At 39.8% G+C, this 20,595-nt stretch overlaps 1 protein-coding gene and 1 long non-coding RNA gene across 4 annotated transcripts; one reads left to right on the plus strand and one right to left on the minus strand.

Annotated features, from left to right (window-relative positions):
• Positions 1 to 340: 340 nt before the first annotated feature.
• Positions 341 to 16,408, plus strand: prpf4bb (pre-mRNA processing factor 4Bb). The gene is made up of 16 exons (XM_061921677.1): positions 341 to 466; positions 1,191 to 1,269; positions 3,057 to 4,189; positions 4,271 to 4,444; positions 4,520 to 4,678; positions 4,766 to 4,847; positions 9,661 to 9,862; positions 10,152 to 10,225; positions 11,043 to 11,133; positions 12,883 to 13,030; positions 13,200 to 13,337; positions 13,427 to 13,580; positions 13,652 to 13,766; positions 13,843 to 13,994; positions 14,080 to 14,166; positions 15,574 to 16,408. The coding sequence occupies exons 1-16, from the start codon at positions 408 to 410 to the stop codon at positions 15,775 to 15,777; spliced, it is 3,051 nt and encodes a 1,016-aa protein (XP_061777661.1). The 5' UTR covers positions 341 to 407; the 3' UTR covers positions 15,778 to 16,408.
• On the minus strand, positions 7,416 to 20,133 carry LOC133569388 (uncharacterized). Of its 3 annotated transcripts, none has more exons than XR_009809802.1 (4): positions 19,763 to 20,133; positions 16,867 to 16,916; positions 16,658 to 16,776; positions 7,416 to 7,805 (listed from the first exon to the last, which is right to left on the minus strand). It is a non-coding gene; the product is annotated as an uncharacterized LOC133569388 (long non-coding RNA). The 3 variants fall into 3 exon arrangements; XR_009809803.1 differs by lacking the exon at positions 7,416 to 7,805 and adding an exon at positions 7,940 to 8,107; XR_009809801.1 differs by lacking the exon at positions 7,416 to 7,805 and adding an exon at positions 16,398 to 16,524.
• Between the last annotated feature and the right edge of the window lie 462 nt (positions 20,134 to 20,595).

Here is a 20,595-nt window from a genome sequence, read left to right on the forward strand (position 1 = left end):
CTCTTTTAAACCGTTCAATTAAGTGTTTCTTTCATCATTTATTCTCTACAAAAAACCTTCCGTAAAAGGAAAAAAAAAAAAGGTACGACGGAATGACAGACAGAAATACCCTTTTTTTAAAATAAATATAGATTTATTTATTAAAGGTAAATTGAGCAAATTGGCTATTTCTGGCCATTTATTTAAGTGTGTATCAAACTGGTAGCCCTTCGCATTAATCAGTACCCAGGAAGTAGCTCTTGGTTTCAAAAAGGTTGGTGAGGTGCACGACCGCCCCCTCCTGGAGAATTAGGAGAGTTGATATATGTTCGTGGCATGCGGCGCGCCGCCTGTGCAAGAGGGGGCGGTCTAGTGACAAATCACTGTTTATTGGCAAAGAAGAAGAAGGGCTTGCTCGCTTGTGGAAAATGGCCGATGTGGAGATGGATATCACGGCGAGTAGAATGAATAATTTCAACGAGCACATGTGAGTATTTTACCTTCGCGTTTTTTACAGGGGAGCATATATAAGATTTTTAACTTAAATACCCAGCATTTTTTTATCGTTTGCTCGCCAGCAGTGGTTGACTAACACTGTTGCCAGGAATCGGCAATGATCTTAGCTTAGCTTAGCTAACATTTAAGTTTGACTAAGCGCAAAATACATGTTTGTACGTAAATGATTTTCTATGTTGCATATTCTAATACAGCATTTGTGTTATATAACGTTCACATATCTCATTTAGATTGTGGTGGAGTCATGCCTCTGATGGCTAGGATGGGTTAGCATGTGGGAGCTAATGCTTGAACCCCATTTTGACTTGGGTGCCTAATAAAGTGGCCACCTTTCATTAGAGACTGCAAATTAAGGAGCACATCAACACTGTAGCACATGTAAGCGCAGTTGTGAATCTTTTTTTTATTGTATTTTTGACTAATCCTCATTACTTATTTAATCAAAACTCCGCGTCTTTCGTAACCGCAGGAAAGTATAGAGAAATCGAACCACGAGCAAGGAAATCCACTGAGTTTTAGCGACTAGCGTGAAAATAAATGCTAATAAATTTATTATTGAACCTAATTGTCAAACATCAGTCGCCCAAAAAAAGGTTAGATGTTTGTTTTTCTATTCACTGCTCAGTATTGTTTTGGTTGCCATTGGTTACGGGTCTGCGCTTTGTATATATCCATTTGTTTTCTGAACTGAACAGGAAACAGGAGATGGAAAACCAAGAGAGAAGCGGTAATGAAGACAGTGGAGATGTGTCTGAAGAGGAGGAGGAAGAAGAGGTAAAGGGCTAGTATGATAATTTCCAACAGTTAAAACACTTCCTTGTAATGATGATTCCTTTGTCAAAATTTTGTATGGATTGTTTTACAAACCGTTTCAAGTCGCTGTCTTACAGTCTCCTTTGTGAGTGGCCTTATTTACATGCCGCAGTATTACACAGCGTCTTCTCCCAGTCATTAAAGGTCTACTGAAATGAGATTTTCTTATTCAAACGGGGATAGCAGGTCCATTCTGTGTGTCATACTTGATAATTTCGCGATATTGCCATAATTTTGCTGAAAGGATTTAGTAGAGAACATCGACGATAAAGTCCGCAACTTTTGGTCGCTAATAAAAAAAGCCTTGCCTTTACCGGAAGTGGCAGACGCTGTGCGCGTGACGTCACGGGTTGTAGGGCTTCTCACATTGTTTATAATCATGCAAGAGCTATTCGGACCAAGAAAGCGACGATTTCCCCATTAATTTGAGCGAAGATGAAAGATTCGTGGAGGAGGAAAGTTAAATAAAGTAAAGGCGACGGCAGTGGGAGCCCTTCAGATGTAATTAGACACATTTACTAAAATATTTCTGGAAAATCCCTTATCTGCTTATTGTGTTAATAGTATTTTAGTGAGATTATAAAGTCATACCTGAAAGTCGAATGGCTGCGGTGAACGCCAGTGTCTCTGAGAGAAGCCGAGGAGCCAAGATCACAGCTGCCTTTTTGAGCTCCAGGTTGATGTCGCATAATCCACTCAAGTCTCCGGTAAGAGCCGACTTAATAAATGTTCACGTCCAAAAACTTGCTGGTTGACGTAGAGAAACATGTTCGCTTGACCGCTCTGTGTTGAAGCTTCACAATAAACGAAAAACACTGGCTGTGTTTCGGATGCAAAAGGCAGCTGCAATCCACCGCTTTCCACCAACAGCATTCTCATTTGACGTGTCCATTATTAATTGAAAAAATTGCAAAAGATTCAGCAACACAGATGTCCAAAATACTGTGTAATTATGCGATGAAAAGAGACGACTTTTGGCCGTGTGTGGTGCTGGGAGAACATGCCAGCTCCAACCAATAACGTCACAAGCACGCGTAAACATAAGTGTCATCATTCCGCGACGTTTTCAACAGGATACCTCGCGGGAAATTTAAAATTGCAATTTAGTAAATTAGACCGGCCGTATTGGCATGTGTTGCAATGTTAAAATTTGATCATTGATATATAAACTATCAGACTGCGTGGTCGGTAGTAGTGTGTTTTAGTAGGCTTTTAATGTTGTATTTTTTAGTGCTTCCATAGCAAGTCTGCTGATAAATTCAGTTTGAACTATACACTACTTTGTATTTGAAAAGACAACTGCGGAAGATACATGTCCATGTACGAGCCATTCTGCCCCAAGAGGAAAGCGAAAAAGGAACTTATTGACTCTACATCGTTGGACTACAATTGCGGACTCGCGCAAAGCACTTTGGGTAAATTTATAACATATGGATAGTCCGCTGACATCACACTTTGGAAAAACGTCACCAAATTGGACTAATCGCAAAAAAACTAATTTGCCCTAAGTATGAAGGAAGGCAAAATTGTTTTATAAATATTTCCGCAATTCCTCCACGGTTTGATTCAACATTTTTGTGACATATGCAGATCCCAAATACACAACAGCAGGTACCAATAGGTGGAACATTTTGCATAATAGGGCCTCTATGTTGTATCCTGTGTCCATTATTTAAAAGTTGTGTTAGATTGCATTTAAACAATTACAAGTTAAGGGTGGTAGGTGATCTATGTTCCTCTCTTCCTAGGATGAGGCCGAGACCAACGGCGAGAAGCCACAGGAGGGCCCCAAACATCACAGCAGTGGCGGCAAACACAAGAGGAAAAAACACAAACATCGCAGTAAGCACAAAAAACACAAGCACGCTTCAGACGAGGACAAGGACCGCAAACGCAAGCATCGCCACAAACACAGGAAACACAAGCGTAATAAGGAGGGTGCCTCTCCCTCTGCGGTTGCCATCTTCGCCTCCTCTGGCCAAAAGAAAGGCGACTCCTCCCCTTCCTCGGGCAACCCGAGTCTGGATGACCGAGCCGTGCTGGAAGACCTGGAGAAGCAGAGGGCCATGATCAAAGCCGAGCTGGACAGCCAGTTGATGGAGGGCAAGGTCCAGTCAGGAATGGGCCTCATCTTGCAGGGTTATAACTCCGGATCAGAAGAAGATGGGGATCGGGTCAGAAACGGGGAACAGCGCCAGCGAGGCAGCTTGGGGAAAGCCATATCTCCCCGGGGAGTGGGAAGTGGTAAAGCTAGAAGGGAATCGACAGAGGCCAGTAAGACTGCCTCCAAGCGCCATAGTCCAAACAAGGCCACGGTCCGGCCTGTAAAAGAGTCCAAACAGGATAAGGTGAGCAAAAGCAACAAGGAGAAAGACATCAGCGCCAAAGACCGAGCGCGTGGAGGGAGTGATTCAAAAGAGAGAAAACATTCAGAAAGCACTGATAGGTCCAAGGAACGAGCCAGGAAGTCTACTTCCCCACCCAGCTGGAGAGCAGAGCAGAAAATTAGTCGCCCTGAGAAACGTCCCTCACCGCATCGGGACGAGCGGCCGGTTCAGGAAAAAGCAAGGCCGCGGTCCAAATCACCTGTACGTGAGCGGCCGAGTCGCTCCGACACCGACAAAAGACCGACCAAGTCTCCGTCAAAGGATGCATCGTCTGGGAAGGAGAATCGCTCGCCACACAGAATGCCGGCTCCTTGCCCTGTAAAAAAGCGTAGCCCCTCCCCTCGCCATTCCCGCCATGCCTCGGCCGGCGCCGCAGATCGCATGAAGCAGAGCCAGTCCCCCGTCCCTAGGGCCAGGTCGCCGCCGAGGAGAGGGCGTAGCCGTTCACCGGACGTCAGGAGGAGGGACGCTGAGAGGCAGGAGTCACCGCTCAGGTTGGTCAAAAAATGTCTTTGACGTCACCTTGCTTCGCTGCCATGTTTCATCGTTTGACTCCTGCTTTGACCCTCACACAGGAAGCGACTGCGACCAGAAGGTGGGCCAGGGCGAGACCGGTCGCGAGACAACAGCCCCAAGTTGCCCGTACGCCGCAGGATAAGTCGCTCGCCCCTAAGACGACGTTCTCCATCCCCCCGTCGACGCTCCCGCTCGTCCCCTCGCAGACGGAGCAGGTCTCCACTGAGACACCGGTGCGGGTACTCAGGCAGACTCATGTTGGAAGATTGCCGTGACGTCATTAACAATGCTCCCTTCTTGAACATCAGGTCCGGGGACAGAGATCGCTACGGGAGACTCCGACAGTACAGACGCTCCATGTCACGCGATCGTGAGAGGAGGCGGCGTCGCAGCAGAGACGAAGACAAGTTCAAGGGAAGCCTCTCGGAGGGCATGAAGGTCGACCAGGAGTCCTCAGGAGAAGACGTGTGCGTTAAAACATCTCAAAATCTACAGTTTACCACGTTTTGGCTCGTTGGGCTATGAAATACTAATGCTCATATTTTTATTTGCAGGTTAGATGATTTTGATGGCGAGGAGATCGATGAAGAGGCTTTGATTGAGCAGCGCAGACAGCAACGCATGGCCATTGTACAGGTCAGTTATACAAACCATGGAGGTTTTCTAGTCAGGGCTGCATGCATAAAAATTGAGGTTTGCATTTTGTACATTAAAATACTCAAACAATACAATAAATGTCAATCAATATACGTTAAACTATCTAAACAAAACATCCACAAAATGTTAATAAGTGCAATATCCAACACCAGTAAGATATTTAATTTCTTCCTGTTATTCTTTACTAATCTTTTTCTGTCAGCAAAAACATTTTTAAGGGCTTTGCCAGACTTAGATATACTATAACTTGCAAAATTTGAAGACATTTTAGGGTTTCCCCAAGATTGCCACTATACACGTGGGGTTGTGCCTCGGATCATGGTCAATATGACATCATCATTGATGACATGATAATTTTGATTTACCATGATGTATATGTTCCTTAAAAAGGCTAAACAAAAATGTTGGGTGTGTATAACAAATATTAGTGTTAGGTTATTAATATTACCATTAATAATATTATTACCGTGTTTTTCTTATATCATCAGAATAACAATCAGCTTTAACTCAAGAAATTTAACTTGGTAGACTGTGCTCTTAGTTCAATCCAGTTTCAATTGTTGCTGCTTATTTTAAAAGGTAACACAGGCTACACTTTATTCTGCCCTGCTTGAATGTTGCAAGGTAAATTGCCAAATATGAAGACAGTCCTTTGAGTTAGATGTAAAAAAAAAAAAAAAAAAAAAGTGTTTTGTTGATATTCTTCACAATGAAGTCACGGTAAAACTAACCACACTAAATAAAGTCCTTACATTTACACATGAAGTGCACATGCATGTAGGAATCACATTAGATTAATTATATAATTTGGAATAAACTGAAAAAAGCATTACAGGTATGCAGGATGAAGGTTGAGCTACCTTCATGCTAACATACAATGGACTAGCTCAGGGGTCGGGAACCTTTTTGGCGGAGAGAGCCATGAAAGCCAATTATTTCAAAATGTATTTCCGTGAGAGCCATATAATATTTTTTAACACTGAATACAATTAAATGCGTGCATTTTCAAGTAAGACCAACATTTTTAGAGTATAATAAGTCTCTTATTCTTTTTAATAACATTGTTATTCTAAAGCAGGGGTCGGCAACACGCGGCTGTGGAGCTCTTTAGTGCCGCCCTAGTGGCTCTCCGGAGCTTTTTCAAAAATATATGAAAAATGGAAATGAGGGGAAAAAACATTTTTCGTTTTAATTTGGTTTCTGTAGGAGGACAAACATGACACAAACCTCCCTAATTGCTATAAAGCATAATGTTTATACTAAACATGCTTCACTGATTCGAGTATTTGGCGAGCGCCGTTCTGTCCTACTAATTTTGGCGGTCCCTGAACTCACCCTAGTTTGTTTATTACATGCATAACTTTCTCCGACTTTCTCAGCGGTGATTTATGCCACTTCTTTTTCTGTCTCATTTTGTCCACCAAACTCATAAAGTTGTGCATGAATGCACAAATGTGAGTTTTGTTGATGTTATTTACTTATGTGGAGTGCTAATCAGACATATTTGGTCACTGCATGACTGCAAGCTAATCGATGCTAACATGCTATTTAGACTAGCTGTATGTACATATTGCATCATTATGCCTTATTTGTAGTTATATTTGAGCTCATTTAGTTTCCTTTAAATCCTCATCATTCAATTCATATCTCATGACACACTATCTGTATGTAATATGGCTTTTAATTTTTTGCGGCTTCAGACAGATTTTTTTTTGCATTTTTGGTCCAATATGGCTTTCAACATTTTGGATTGCCGACCCCTGTTCTAAAGCCAACCAATAATAAATATAATATTTCTTAACATTAATGCAACTTGTTGAACAGGTGCGATAGAAAACAGATGGTTGGATTAAAATACATGAGAATGTTTTATAATTTGAACGTTATTTTTAACACTGTGATTTCCAGCGGAATTATTCATTACTTATCGTGTTAAGCAATGTCACCTAAGATTTATCTGAGAGCCAGATGCAGTCATCAAAAGAGCCACATCTGGCTCTAGAGCCATAGGTTCCCTACCCCTGGACTAGCTCATAGACAATCTAACTCAAATTAGCTTGGCCAATCGCAGGAACATAGTGTATATAAACAGAACAATCCTTCACATTCATATCTATGGACAATTTGCAGTTTCCAATGAACTCAACATAAATATTTTTGAAATGTCGGAGGAAACTGGGGTACCCAAAGAAAACCACACGCACGGGGACAGGCAATTATCATTGGCTTGCACAATATAGTTTCCTTGGCAGAAGAAATGTTCCTAAAGTGAGGTTGGACAAAGTTAAACACAAATATAAGAGTCACGTTTTTTTATTGAAACTTTATCTTAACATCTGTAACTTTTTTTGAAATGGTAGTTTCATGTGTAGATGTATATGCCTCCACTTTGACTGTGTATTCTCCCTGTCAGCCATGTTGTAGTTTTAAGCACTTCCATATGGAGTCTACTAATAGATATAAGTTAGAACTATACGCTACTTGGTATTATAAAACGTGCAAAGTGGATTGTGTCTGTTAAGTGAGCGGAATAAGGCGTACAATCAATTCAGTGTCTGTCTTTATTAATATTCCAAAAATATATGCTGATCATCAAAACGTCCACAATATGGGAGAACATGCAAATATAATTATTTAGCACGCGCTATGTAAATATCAACACTCATCGCTGTTTTGCAAAAACTATTTTACATTTTATTTTGCACTTGTCAGAAGCACGTGCAAGCTGACAGGTCCACACATGGCTGCAGGATCAGTTCTATTGCTACAAAGACAGACGATGGGCAGAAAAGAATCCTCAGCCTGTGTGGCAAAATCCCGCCAGGCCTTTGGGCCCCCGCGACTGGCCGCAGAGTGGCCCGTGTGCCGCACTTTCCCCAGTGCGGTACCACCCGCGACAGTACCACCACGTCGGTGTCCGTGGGGGCGTCTGCGGGGCTGTCAACATTTTGGACGGTAGAAATACAAGATATTAGACATACCGTCCATTCAGCCACCTAATTTTATAGCTGTTACATGACTTAAAAGGGTTGATTAAAATAAATTCAGCTGATGCATTTTGGAGACCTTCAGTATTTTTATTTTACGTTTTCTTTTTTTCACTTATAATATAAAGTATATTATTAGAATATTTATTGAACAAAAACTTCTTGAAGTATGCATTTTTGCTCAGTAAGTACCCCCCGTGGCCCCGAAAGAGACAGAGGGATGGCTGGAAGTGCAGTCTTTTTCCCATGCACCTTCAGCGGTAAAGAAAAAAAGTAGTGTTAATGAAGATGCACTGCACGACTGCTTCTAAAATTCCTATAAAAAGTGGTAGATGTCTTCTGTTTTTTGAAAACATAACAAAACGCCAGAGGTACAGGAGTGAGATAACACAAATGTGCAGTAATTGAGAACGTCTCTGTGGTGATGCCCTAGATTGTACACGCAAACTTGTAATTTCAAAAAGGGGGTCCGAACCACTTTTCAATTGCACACAGTGTAAGAAGATCACAAGCAACACGCCCAATAATAGTACACACAATTTTGTTGCTTTCATACGATGATTATCACGGGGTGTTTGGATCTTAGTAAATCAATCAATGTATTTTATTTCGGCAATCTTCACATAAAACAACAACAACAAGAAAAGAAAAAAAAAAAAAAAACACTCATTTGAGCAATGATTGAGCCGAAAGGGTGTAGGTTGAAGCAACGCTTATTTATATAAACCTACCCCATCACAACAAGAACAAGATTCAAAATATATAAAATCTAAAACATGCTTCACTTATATTACTTTTTTTTTAAACAATATATAAGCAACATATATGTAGCACACGTCTCATATAAACAGTTTAACATTTAAATCAAACATATACATTTGTACACTTATATATATATATATATTATATATACACAATTTATTTAAATTCCATATAAAGTGGTAATATATACATTTTAATATAACCTATATGTATAATTATGGAATCATAAATTGTATTTATATACATATTATATATTATTGTCTTTCTAAAACAATGTTTGCTCTTCTTTCTTATATTTACTAATGATAAATGATTTAAAAAGCTTTTTAAACTGGTTTATGTTGGTGCTGTGTTTTATTTCATCCTTTAAACAGTTCCATATTTTAACCCCTGCTATTGTTATACTCATTCGTTTCTGCGTTGTTCTACAATATTGGATCTTAAAAAGTAGTTCTCCTCTTAAATTATAATTCCCTTCTCTTTGTAAAAATCTTCTCTGTAACCCTGTTGGAAGTAAATCTTTACTTGCTTTATAAATCATTTGGGCAGTCTTGAGTTGGATGAGATCTGGTAGTTTTAAATCAAATGTTTTTATAAATAATCCATTAGTGTGTTCTCGGGGTCCTGTGTTATGTATCAGTCTGATGGCCCTTTGTTTAAATCAGGCCATAGTCTTATAAGTCGTTGTTTCTTCCATTTTAAAGACTTTCTAGTGTGTAAGCTAGGAGTGAGGCTGTGTACATGGAGGAGTGACACACAGAGCTCTGCAGCGAACAGTTTTCAATGACACTTCAGCATCAATCACTTGTCCATTCAGTTATGGCTATGTTTTTAAGTTTATTTTGAACGTACTATACAGATGTGTGAAAATGTTACTGTAGTTTTTATAAACTTTGGGATGGATTTATTTTAGGAGCAAAATGCAAATTAAAAGGTTAAAATCTGTATTTGTACGAGTGCTCCTTTTCTTTTTTTTTTTAAATACTTGCACGACCTATTGTGAGCGCGAACTAACAGTTCAGGTCAAACTGTCCTCCACACAGAAATACAAAGTGTTGAACGATGACAGCAACATGGCGTCGGAACCCAACAGCCCGCAGAGCAGCACACGCAGCCGCTCGCCGTCGCCTGACGACATCCTGGAGCGAGTCGCCGCCGACGTCAAAGAATATGAACGCGAGAACCTCAACACCTTCGAGGCCAGCATCAAGGCCAAGCATAACCTGATTGCCCAGGAGAAAGACGGTAATGTAGCAACATGCCTCTTGTCTGTAAGCGCTAAAAGCCAAAGTGAAACTGAATGAACCGTTTCATGAACGCGTAGAGAAGAACATAGTGCAGGTCTTGATGCCTGTTTTCAGTGTAATAGTCTCTCTGTCATGTGTTCATTCAGTTGCTGGCTTGTTATCCAAAGCCTGGCTGTGTGTGTCTGCCCCTGCAGAATGTTTTGATCTCGGCACAGTATGTCAACACATGTAGCAGATATTTTGTCTTACTACCAGACGCTCACCTCTCTCGCTTGGTGTCGTTGCAGCGGCCAACCCAAAGAAGCCATCGGCGCCCGACATGTTCACAGAGTCGGACGACATGTTTGCAGCTGACTTTGATGTGAGTGTGCGGTTGTAAGTTATTATTACCGTATTTTCCAGGCTATAGAGCACGCCGTTTTTTAAGCCGCACCCACCAAATTTTAGAAGACAACATTTTTACGTATATTGGCCTCAGACTATAAGCTGTGGATGCATGCAGGTATGAAAGATTTTGGGAATGTTTATTTACACCCTTTAATTGTTTCTAAACTGTGCCAGTCAAATGGCAGTAAAACGACTGACCAAACAAAACAGAAGTCATCGCCATGGATCCACTAGCTGCGGAAGCTAGCTCTCCAAACAGACTCAATAACTCCACAGTGACGTTTTGGTGAATATACCAAACAATACAACAAGAATACCGTTGTAAGTTAATACTACTAACAGACACTTGTAAAGGTGTTAGCATATTCGCTAATGCTAACAACGCTAGCTTGACACAGACATCAAACATGGGATGGTTTAGTAGGTATAAATTGTTTGTTGTATTGTAAAACTTCAAACGTTTCCTGGAGTAATCCTTTTGAGCAGAAACACTATGGGCGGTATTAATTCCAGTTCAAGGCATTAAACAGAAACTACATATTCAACCTACAGTGAGCGAATTTGTCCAAAAGATGGCACAATAGCACAAACAATACACCTTTTAAGTGTCTGTCGGTGTTCAATGAAAACCGTGTTGAATACAAAACATAATGGCCGTTAACGATGAAAAATCCGTAAATTAGCCACACAGTTTCATAAGCTGCGGAGCTCAAAGTGTTGGAAAAAAGTACGGTAATATTAATAGTATTAATGCAATAGTGAGCTAAACCAAATGTATTTTTAATGCGCAGGGTGCTAGGATGAGAGGAGCTGGAATCGGAAAGGACTTCAAAGAGAATCCAAACCTCAGGGACAACTGGACCGATGCCGAGGGTTATTACAGTAAGTGAATGTGTGTATAAGTGTGTACAGTAGAATCACTTTGATGTACAAACCTCGTTTCCGTATAGAATAGAATAGAAAGTACTTTATTGATCCCTGGGGAAATTCAGTTATTTCCCAACCAAATGAGTTGGGAAATTGTGTTAGATGTAAATATAAACGGAATACAATTATTTGCAAATCCTTTTCAACCCATATTCAATTGATGTTCAAACTCATAAACTTCATTTTTTTTGGGCAAATATTTAACTTGGAATTTCATGGCTGCAACACGTGCCCTCACTTTGGCAACTGAGGAAACTAATTGTTGAAGCTTTGAAAGTGAAATTCTTTCCCATTCTTGTTTTATGTAGAGCTTCAGTCGTTCAACAGTTCAGGGTCTCCGCTGTCGTATTTCGCGCTTTATAATGCGCCACACATTTTCTATGGGAGACAGGTCTGTACTGCAGGCGGGCCAGGAAAGTACCTGCACTCTTTGTTTACGAAGCCACGCTGTTGTAACACGTGGTGAATGTGGCTTGGCATTGTCTTGCTGAAATAAGATGGCGCTTAGATGGCAGCATATGTTGTTCAAAAACCTGTATGTACCTTTCAGCATTAATGGTGCCTTCACAGATTTGTAAGTTACCCATGCTATGGGCACTAATGCCCCCCCATACCGTCACAGATGCTGGCTTTTGAACTTTGCGTCGATAACAGTCTGGATAGTTCGCTTCCCCTTTGGTCCGGATGACGCAATGTCGAATATTTCCAAAAGCAATTGGAAATATGGACTCGTCAGACCACAGAACACTTTTCCACTTTGCATCAGTCCATCTTAGATGATCTCGGGCCCAGAGAATCTGGCAGCGTTTCTGGATGTTGTTGATAAATGGCTTCCGCTTTGCATAGTAGAGCTTTAACTTGCACGTACAGATGTAGCGACGAACTGTATTTAGTGACAGTGTTTTTCTGAAGTGTTCTTGAGCCCATTTGGTGATATCCTTTAGAGATTGATGTCGGTTTTTGATACAGTGCCGTCTGAGGGATCGAAGGTCACGGTCATTCAATGTTGGTTTCCGGCTATGCCGCTTACGTGGAGTGATTTCTCCAGAAATTCTGAACCTTTTGATGATATAGACCGTAAATGTTGAAATTCCAAAATTTCTTGCGATTGCACTTTGAGAAACGTTGTTCTTAATCTGTTTGACTATATGCTCACGCAGTTGTGGACAAAGGGGTGTACCTCACCCCATTCTTTCTTGTGAAAGACTGAGCATTTTTTTGGGAAGCTGTTTTTATACCCAATCATAGCACCCACCTGTTCCCAATTAGCCTGCACACCTGTGGAATGTTCCAAATAAATGATTGATGAGCATTCCTCAACTTTATCAGTATTTGTTGCCACCTTTCCCAACTTCTTTGTCACATGTTGCTGGCATCAAATTCTAAATGTAATGATTATTTGCACACAAAAAAAACGTTTATCCGTTTGAACATCAAATATGTTGTCTTTGTAGCATATTCAACTGAACATGGGTTGAAAATTATTTGCAAATCATTGCATTCCGTTTATATTTACATTTAATGTGATTTCCCAACTCATATGGAAACCCGTTTTTTTAAGAAAACATAACTACAATGTTCCGTTCATCCATTTTCTACCGCTTGTCCCTTTCGGGGTCGTGGGGGGTGCTGGAGTCTTTCTCAGCTACATTCGGGCGGTACCGTTCTCTCAATAACAAGAAAACAATAACTTTGTTTTTGAAGGGGTGAACATTGGCGAAACACTGGACAAGCGCTACGATGTCTACGGCTACACTGGCCAGGGGGTGTTCAGCAACGTGGTCCGAGCCAGGGACACTGCCAGGGCCGGCCAGGAGGTGGCAGTCAAGATCATCCGGAACAACGAACTCATGTGAGCTATTGACTTTCTTTTTCCTATAAATTTTCATATATTTTTTTTTCAGTTCAACATGGTTAAAACCAAGTAAAAAAACAGAAGTCCGAGCAGTTCCATTATGTTTATCTTTAGGAGACAAGACATTGGACAACAAATGTGAGTTTGTTGTGTTTGTGTTCCTCAGGCAGAAAACGGGTTTGAAAGAGCTGGAATTCCTCAAGAAGCTGAACGATGCCGACCCTGATGACAAGTTCCACTGTCTGCGTCTCTTCAGACATTTCTACCACAAGCAGCATCTCTGTCTGGTCTTTGAGCCGCTGAGGTACCACAGAAGAAGAAGCATGAAGACGATGACTCTACCTCACTTTTCTCCTATGACAAGTGAAAGTGTGGTGTTGTGTTGTCTGGCAGCATGAACCTGCGAGAGGTGCTGAAGAAGTACGGCAAAGATGTGGGACTGCACATCAAGGCCGTGCGCTCCTACAGTCAGCAGCTCTTTTTGGCCCTGAAGTTGCTAAAGAGATGCAACATCCTGCATGCTGACATCAAGCCTGACAACATCCTGGTACCCACCAGACAACTGCTTTTCCCGAGTCATGACAGCTCATTAATTTGGCCATCCTCTTTTCTCTGTAGGTGAACGAGTCGAAGACCATCTTGAAGCTGTGCGATTTTGGGTCGGCATCACACATCGCCGACAACGACATCACCCCATATCTGGTCAGCAGATTCTACAGAGCTCCAGAGATCAGTAAGTGTTTACCTTCCGCCTTGTTGTAGTCGGAAAGCAACTTCTCTTCAGCCTGCTAACATCCCCTGGCTGTCAGTCATAGGCAAACCGTACGACTACGGCATCGACATGTGGTCGGTGGGCTGCACGCTGTACGAGCTCTACACAGGAAAAATCCTTTTGCCGGGATCCTCCAACAATCACATGATCAAACTGGCCATGGACGTCAAGGGCAAGATGCCAAACAAGGTAGACATGTTGCATCATCGCAAACCACTTGTTTTGCCTCCTGCTTCCCCGCAAATGATGCAATTGTGTGCTGCTTTGCCCTCAGATGATCCGTAAAGGAGTCTTCAAAGACCAACACTTTGATCAGAATCTCAACTTTCTTTACATCGAAGTGGACAAAGTAACGGAGCGGGTAAGAGAGCCTGGCACACGTCTAAACCTTTCAAACTTTCCTCATAAAGAAGGAAATGCAACATTTACTCCCATCCTGGGATGGACAATGTAGCTTAAAATATACATTGCAACTTCTTGCAGTAACAATATATAAGCACAATAAATTATTTGGCAGCATGGTGGAGGAGGGGTTAGTGCATCTGCCTCACAATACGAAGGTCCTGAGTAGTCTTGGGTTCAATCACGGGATCTTTCTGTGTGGAGTTTGCATGTTCTCCCCGTGACTGTGTGGGTTCCCTCCGGGTTCTACGGCTTCCTCCCACCTCCGAAGACATGCACCTGGGGATAGGTTGATTGGCAACACTAAATTGACCCTAGTGTGTGATTGTGAGTGTGAATGTTGTCTGTGTTGACCCTGCGATGAGGTAGCGACTTGTCCGGGGTGTACGCCACCTTCCGCCCGAATGCAGCTGAGATAGGCTCAAGCGACCCCAAAGAGGGACAAGCGGTAGAAAATGGATCGATGGAAATTATTTGGTATATTAATTATAACAGAAGCATTTCGAAACAGGTTATAAGGCTGCTGACGTATGCGGCATTTTTGTTTTTGTATTATTTTGTCAAAGCTATCATTAATGTACTTGTTAATATCTGGTTACTTTCTGTTGTAATGTGGTTATGTCTTCACTTCTGGTAAAATGTAAAACACTTATTCTTCTATTGTTTAGTTAGTTTATTCGATACCAAGTAGTTTCCGTGGCAGTATCGGTCATACCAATGCTGATAATTAAAATTTTTCAGGGTTATAAAATTTGATTTTTGATAACTACAGTTAAACAAAGTGTAACAATATCAATTACATATTCAAATTAGTTCCTTATCCCCTTTTATTACATACAAATTAAGCACTAATTAATTCCCTAAACAAGAGCAAAAACTACTATTGGATCTTTATTTTTTGAGATTAATGACAAATTACACAATGATTTTCTGACAAGAAATACAGATTTAATCGCTGTAGTACTGGCCATATACTTATACTATACTTGGTATCATTACTGTCTCTTTGTATCAGTCAACTCACTACTGTTTACATTCATCATCTCTTGCTTAGTGGCAAGCTATGCTTGCTTTGTATCCTCCCACAATGTGTAGTGTAGAATGTTGATCTATTGCCTGTGCTCCAGTGATAATGCTATTTGGAAGAAACTTTATTTCCACCATTGGGGGCAGGATTAATGATTTAGAAGTTTTACCATAGATGGACATTAGCCACTAGCAAGGACGCTACATTGTGTTGAAGACGTCTTCCTTCGCTTGTCGCGGTCATGTGCGGCACACACCCGGAATGTGTCATCAACATGAATTATCGCGATTGTATTAAAAGCTAGATGTATATTATTTATATCGCAAAACCCTGTTGCAGGAAAAGGTGACAGTGATGAGCACCATCAACCCCACCAAAGACCTGTTGTCCGACATGATTGGCGGCCAGCGTCTGCCGGAGGACCAGAGGAAGAAGGTGATGCAGCTCAAGGACCTGCTGGACGGCACATTGATGCTGGACCCGGCCAAGCGCATCAGCATCAACCAGGCACTGCAGCACCCTTTCATCCAGGAGAAGATCTGACCAGCCCGCCCTTCCCCTTTTTATGGAGACCAACCACTAAAAGCAGCTCTCACAGGAACCCAGACTTTCAGAATGTTTTTTTCTGTTCTCCATGTATTCCTGCGTGGCCTCATCATTGTTTTATTGTAAATATGAAATGGTAGCCCATCTTAAAAGTTTTTTTAAGGCCTGACCATTGTAAACTTGCATTCACACACATGGATACAGTCATAGTTTAATTTAAGTGGCATTGGGAGTGGTTCTAAAAGAAGATTGCTGTAAATACTGTAAGTCTCCAGCAGTGTTTTTTTTCCCCCCAATGACAAGTCATTGTGTGGCGATGCATGCTCATGTGGTGTCCAAATCTCTCTTTTTTTTTTTCTTTCTAAATCCTCATCTCTCAGCCCTGGCTCCTGGTTTTGGCTCTTGAGGCTTGCAGATTTAAGTGCCTCCTGCTTGGCCACGCCCCTTTTCCTGTACATATTCCCTCATTAATGTCTCATGGACGATGCTTTAGTTTTCCAGCCACTTCCCTCCCAACAGGCGGTTCAACCCAAACTTGTGATTTCAATGAAGACTACAGTAGTACAGAGAGAGAGCGCACCCTCAGTATAAGACAAATTTTAGTAATAAAACTGTTTCCTATTATAAATACCTTCTGTTTTTATTTTATACACACCCAACATACTTAATACATTTATAACAGCTTGATGAGTACTTTAAGTGTAGTGTCCAAGAAGAACCAGAAGAGGGTGCTCTATGCATGTCCTGTCAATAAAAGTTCCTCTATTATAAAATTCACTTAAGGCCCACGTTTTAAGACCGTTTTAAAAATGGCAAAGCATGTGTATTTTAAACGGCAGAGCTTTGAAATACAAAAGTCAAGTGAACAACAGCAAACCTTTTAAACGGGCTCCAAGATGCTGTTTTGTTGTAGATTTCCCTCGCCATCAACCCATAAACGTTTTGTCGGATGGAAGCTGTTCCAAAAGAGTGATGCCTGTGAATTCCATTATTGTACTGTTGAAAAAAATGTAATTACTGCTGCAACATCTTCCCAAAGATGCTGCGCAACCATTGAAGGAGAAAGCACCCCCACCACCACCATACCTGCAGAAAACATCAGGGGTGTCCAAACTTCTTCCACCGAGTGCCGCACACTGAAAAATCAAAGGATTTGGGGAACCACTTTAATCACATTTTGGAATTTGGATTAATCATGATTAATCACAGGAGATTACTCGCTTGCATTACCAAAAATTGTTGAAGATAAGACCCCAATATTTGTACACAAATACAATTTTATTGTCCGAATGTCATCCAGGAACGTTTATAAACATTTTAAATGAATGTAGGTCATTTATTTGCACAAAAGTTGGCAACAGTTTTATCAGGACATATTTTGGAGTGAAGTTTGTCAGTGAGCACACCAGTCGTATAGTCTTCTCACTCTTTTTTGCACGTTGACCTGATCACTGACCATTATAGCGATTAAGGTAAGGAGTTTGTGTGGTCAAAATGAATTGCATGATTAATTAAGTTACGGTAATTCATGATTAAGGCAATACTTTTTGGCATTAATCACACAAGTTAACTCGTTAATTTTGACAGCAATAATATATACATTAAGACACACTGTTGATTTAATATTAGTTGCCGTATTTCCTTGAATTGCTGCAGGTCATATAGTATGCGCCTGCCTTGAATTACTGCCGGGTCAAACTCGCTTCCCAAAATAATTAGTGCATGCTTAGTATTACCGTCTGGTCAAACTTGTGACGTCACGAATGACACTTCCCCTGTCATCATTTCCAAAATGGAGGAGGCTGGTTTCAATACCGGTAATTTGAAATCGCATAAAGGGAAGAAGATTAAGAGCTACTCAGTCGGATTTAAGGTCCAAGCTTACATCACACTCAAATTTTTACTGAATACCTTTAATAAGTGCCGGAGTGAGAAGAGGTTTTAAAATAATTAGCGCATGCTTACTTTTACCGCATGCCTTTGGTAAGCGCAGGAGTGAGAAGAGGTTTTAAATTAATTAGCGCCCCGGCGGCAATTCAAGGAAATACGGTAATTCATGATTATGCAATACTTTTTGGCATTAATCACACAAGTGAACTCGTTAATTTTGACAGCAATAATATGTACATTAAGACACACCGTTGATTTAATATTAGTTATTAGTATATCAGCATTTCAGTTTTTTTTCATTACTTTGTGCCTTTTAGCTAATTTTTCCCCATTTTTTAAACAACTAACCTTGGCTTACACTTTTGAGACCCCTCGTTCAATCAATTCAAAATGACTTCTCTTAACTACAGCTCACTTTAACAGCTCAACAATCACATCCAAAAACAGAAAGGTGTTTTTTGCACATATTTTGGCTTTTAAATGAGGGGGTCTTAAAATTTGATTGGCATGCTTGAGTTTAAATGCAGTTTTGTAGTTCGGGGCAAAACGCCAAAGTATTTGAATGAGAGCCAGGAATAATTCTTGCTTATTTTTCAATGTATTTTTGCACAATTGGTTTTATTTTGCACAAACAATTGTATGTGATATCAAGATGTAATAATTGTATTGTTTTGATAATGGCACATTGTTTAACATTGCTGAAATTGTTAAATTGTCCAGAATTAAGTGTGTAGATCAGGGGTCACCAACGCGGTCCCCGCAGGCACCAGGTAGCCCGTGAGGACCAGATGAGTAGCCCGCTGGCCTGTTCTAAAAATAGCTCAAATAGCAGCACTTACCAGTGAGCTGCCTCTATTTTTTAAATTGTATTTATTTACTAGGAAGCTGGTCTCGCTTTGCTCGACATTTTTAATTCTAAGAGAGACAAAACTCAATAGAATTTGAAAATCCAAGAAAATACTTTAGAGATTGGGTCTTCACTTGTTTAAATAAATTCATTTATTTTTTTACTTTGCTTCTTATAACTTTCAGAAAGACAATTTTAGAGAAAAAAAATACAACCTTCAGAAGGATTTTAGGATTTTTAAACACATATACTTTTTTACCTTTTAAATTCCTTCTTCTTCTTTCCTGACAATTTAAATCAATGTTCAAGTATTTTTTTGTTTATTATTGTAAAGAATAATAAATACATTTTAATTTAATTCTTCATTTTAGCTTCTGTTTTTTCGACGAAGAATGTTTGTGAAATATTCCAAAAAAATATTCTGGCAAATCTAGAAAATCTGTAGAATTAAATTTAAATCTTATTTCAAAGTCTTTTGAATTTCTTTTAAAATTTTTGTTCTGGAAAATCTAGAAGAAATAATGATTTGTCTTTGTTAGAAATATAGCTTGGTCCAATTTGTTATATGTTCTAACAAAAGGCAGATTGGTTTTTAACCTATTTAAAACATGTCATAAAAATTCTAAAATCAAAATTACTAATGATGTTCCATGAATTCTTTCTTAAATTTTTTCAAAAAGATTCGAACCAGCTAGTTTTTCTCTTCTTTTTTTGGTTGAATTTTAAAGCGTTGTAATTGAAGATAAACTATGTTTCAAAATTTTATTTTATTTTTTGTCGTGTTTTTCTCGTCATTTAAACCGTTCAATTAAGTGTTTTTTTTCATCGTTTATTTTCTACAAAAAAACCTTCCGTAAAAGGAAAGAAAATATACGACGGAATGACAGACAGAAATACCCCCCCGCCCCCCTCTTTTTTTTAATATAAATATAGATTTATTTATTAAAGGTAAATTGAGCAAATTGGCTATTTCTGGCAATTTATTTAAGTGTGTATCAAACTGGTAGCCCTTCGCATTAATCAGTACCCAAGAAGTAGCTCTTGGTTTCAAAAAGGTTGGTGAACCCTGGTGTAGATAAACAGTCATATTTTTATGAGTATAAACATAAAAATAAACGAAAAACGAGGCACTCTCAGACATTAAGTACACACTAAGTGTACATAGTACAGTATACTTGTTGAAGTTGAAGTGTGTAAGTGCGCCATTTGGAGCACAGGAAGACTTAATGGGTGTGTGGAACTCACCTGTTGATCGCACTCTTCGGCCCCAGAAACTCCACCGTGGTGCGAAAGCGGGAATAAAAACGTAAAATACAAACTTTCTCGAACTTGGTGTTTTCGGTCGAGTTAAAACTGTCCACTTATTTTCCCCGGTAAAAACACAAACATTATGCTAGCAATTAAATTAGCAGGTCGTCTCCTTCAACTATTCGCACCCACTCCAAGGACTAAATGTTCCGTTTCTACAAATTCTTTGAACATGTTAACCTTAATTTCAACAACATTTCAGATTAAACAGTTACTTATATGAAAAAAATACTTTTCTCAAAACCACTTACTTGCTCCTATAAAAGCACGGTGACCACGCCCACTACTCTTCTTTGAATTAATACTCTTGTATGTTATCAGAGCAGCGCCTCCTAGTGTCCATAGAAAATACTCACTGTAGGAGCGTACATGTATGACACAAAGGGACGTGTTATGTTTTAGTTAAAATAAATAAAGACCGCAACAATTGAATATGATATCCATTTTTTTTATTAAAACCATACAAACATTTTTAGTTAGACAGAAAAGAACCAAGTGGCTCCTTTGAGAGTCCCTGCTGTTTTTGGCCCCAATAAGTTTGTACCCACATTTGTCCTCGGCTAAAACAGACAAAGTTTCATGTATGGACACATGTTTATATATATATATATATATATATATATATATATATATATATATATGTATATATATATATATATATATATATATATATATATATATATATATATATATATATATGTGTGTGTGTGTGTGTATTTATATAAATACACACATATATACACATGTAAATATGTATATATATGTGTATA

This window comes from Nerophis ophidion, linkage group LG15 (genome assembly GCF_033978795.1).
Source record: "Nerophis ophidion isolate RoL-2023_Sa linkage group LG15, RoL_Noph_v1.0, whole genome shotgun sequence".
Taxonomy (NCBI): Eukaryota; Metazoa; Chordata; class Actinopteri; order Syngnathiformes; family Syngnathidae; genus Nerophis; species Nerophis ophidion.

Bases quoted from the DNA above. Each gene is read 5' to 3' on its own strand.
- prpf4bb (XM_061921677.1), top strand. From the start codon at position 408: ATGGCCGATGTGGAGATGGATATCACGGCGAGTAGAATGAATAATTTC. The intron at 1,270-3,056 runs GTAAAGGGCTAG...CTCTCTTCCTAG, and splicing joins AAGAGGAGGAGGAAGAAGAG to GATGAGGCCGAGACCAACGG. The intron at 13,995-14,079 runs GTAGACATGTTG...CTTTGCCCTCAG, and splicing joins AGGGCAAGATGCCAAACAAG to ATGATCCGTAAAGGAGTCTT.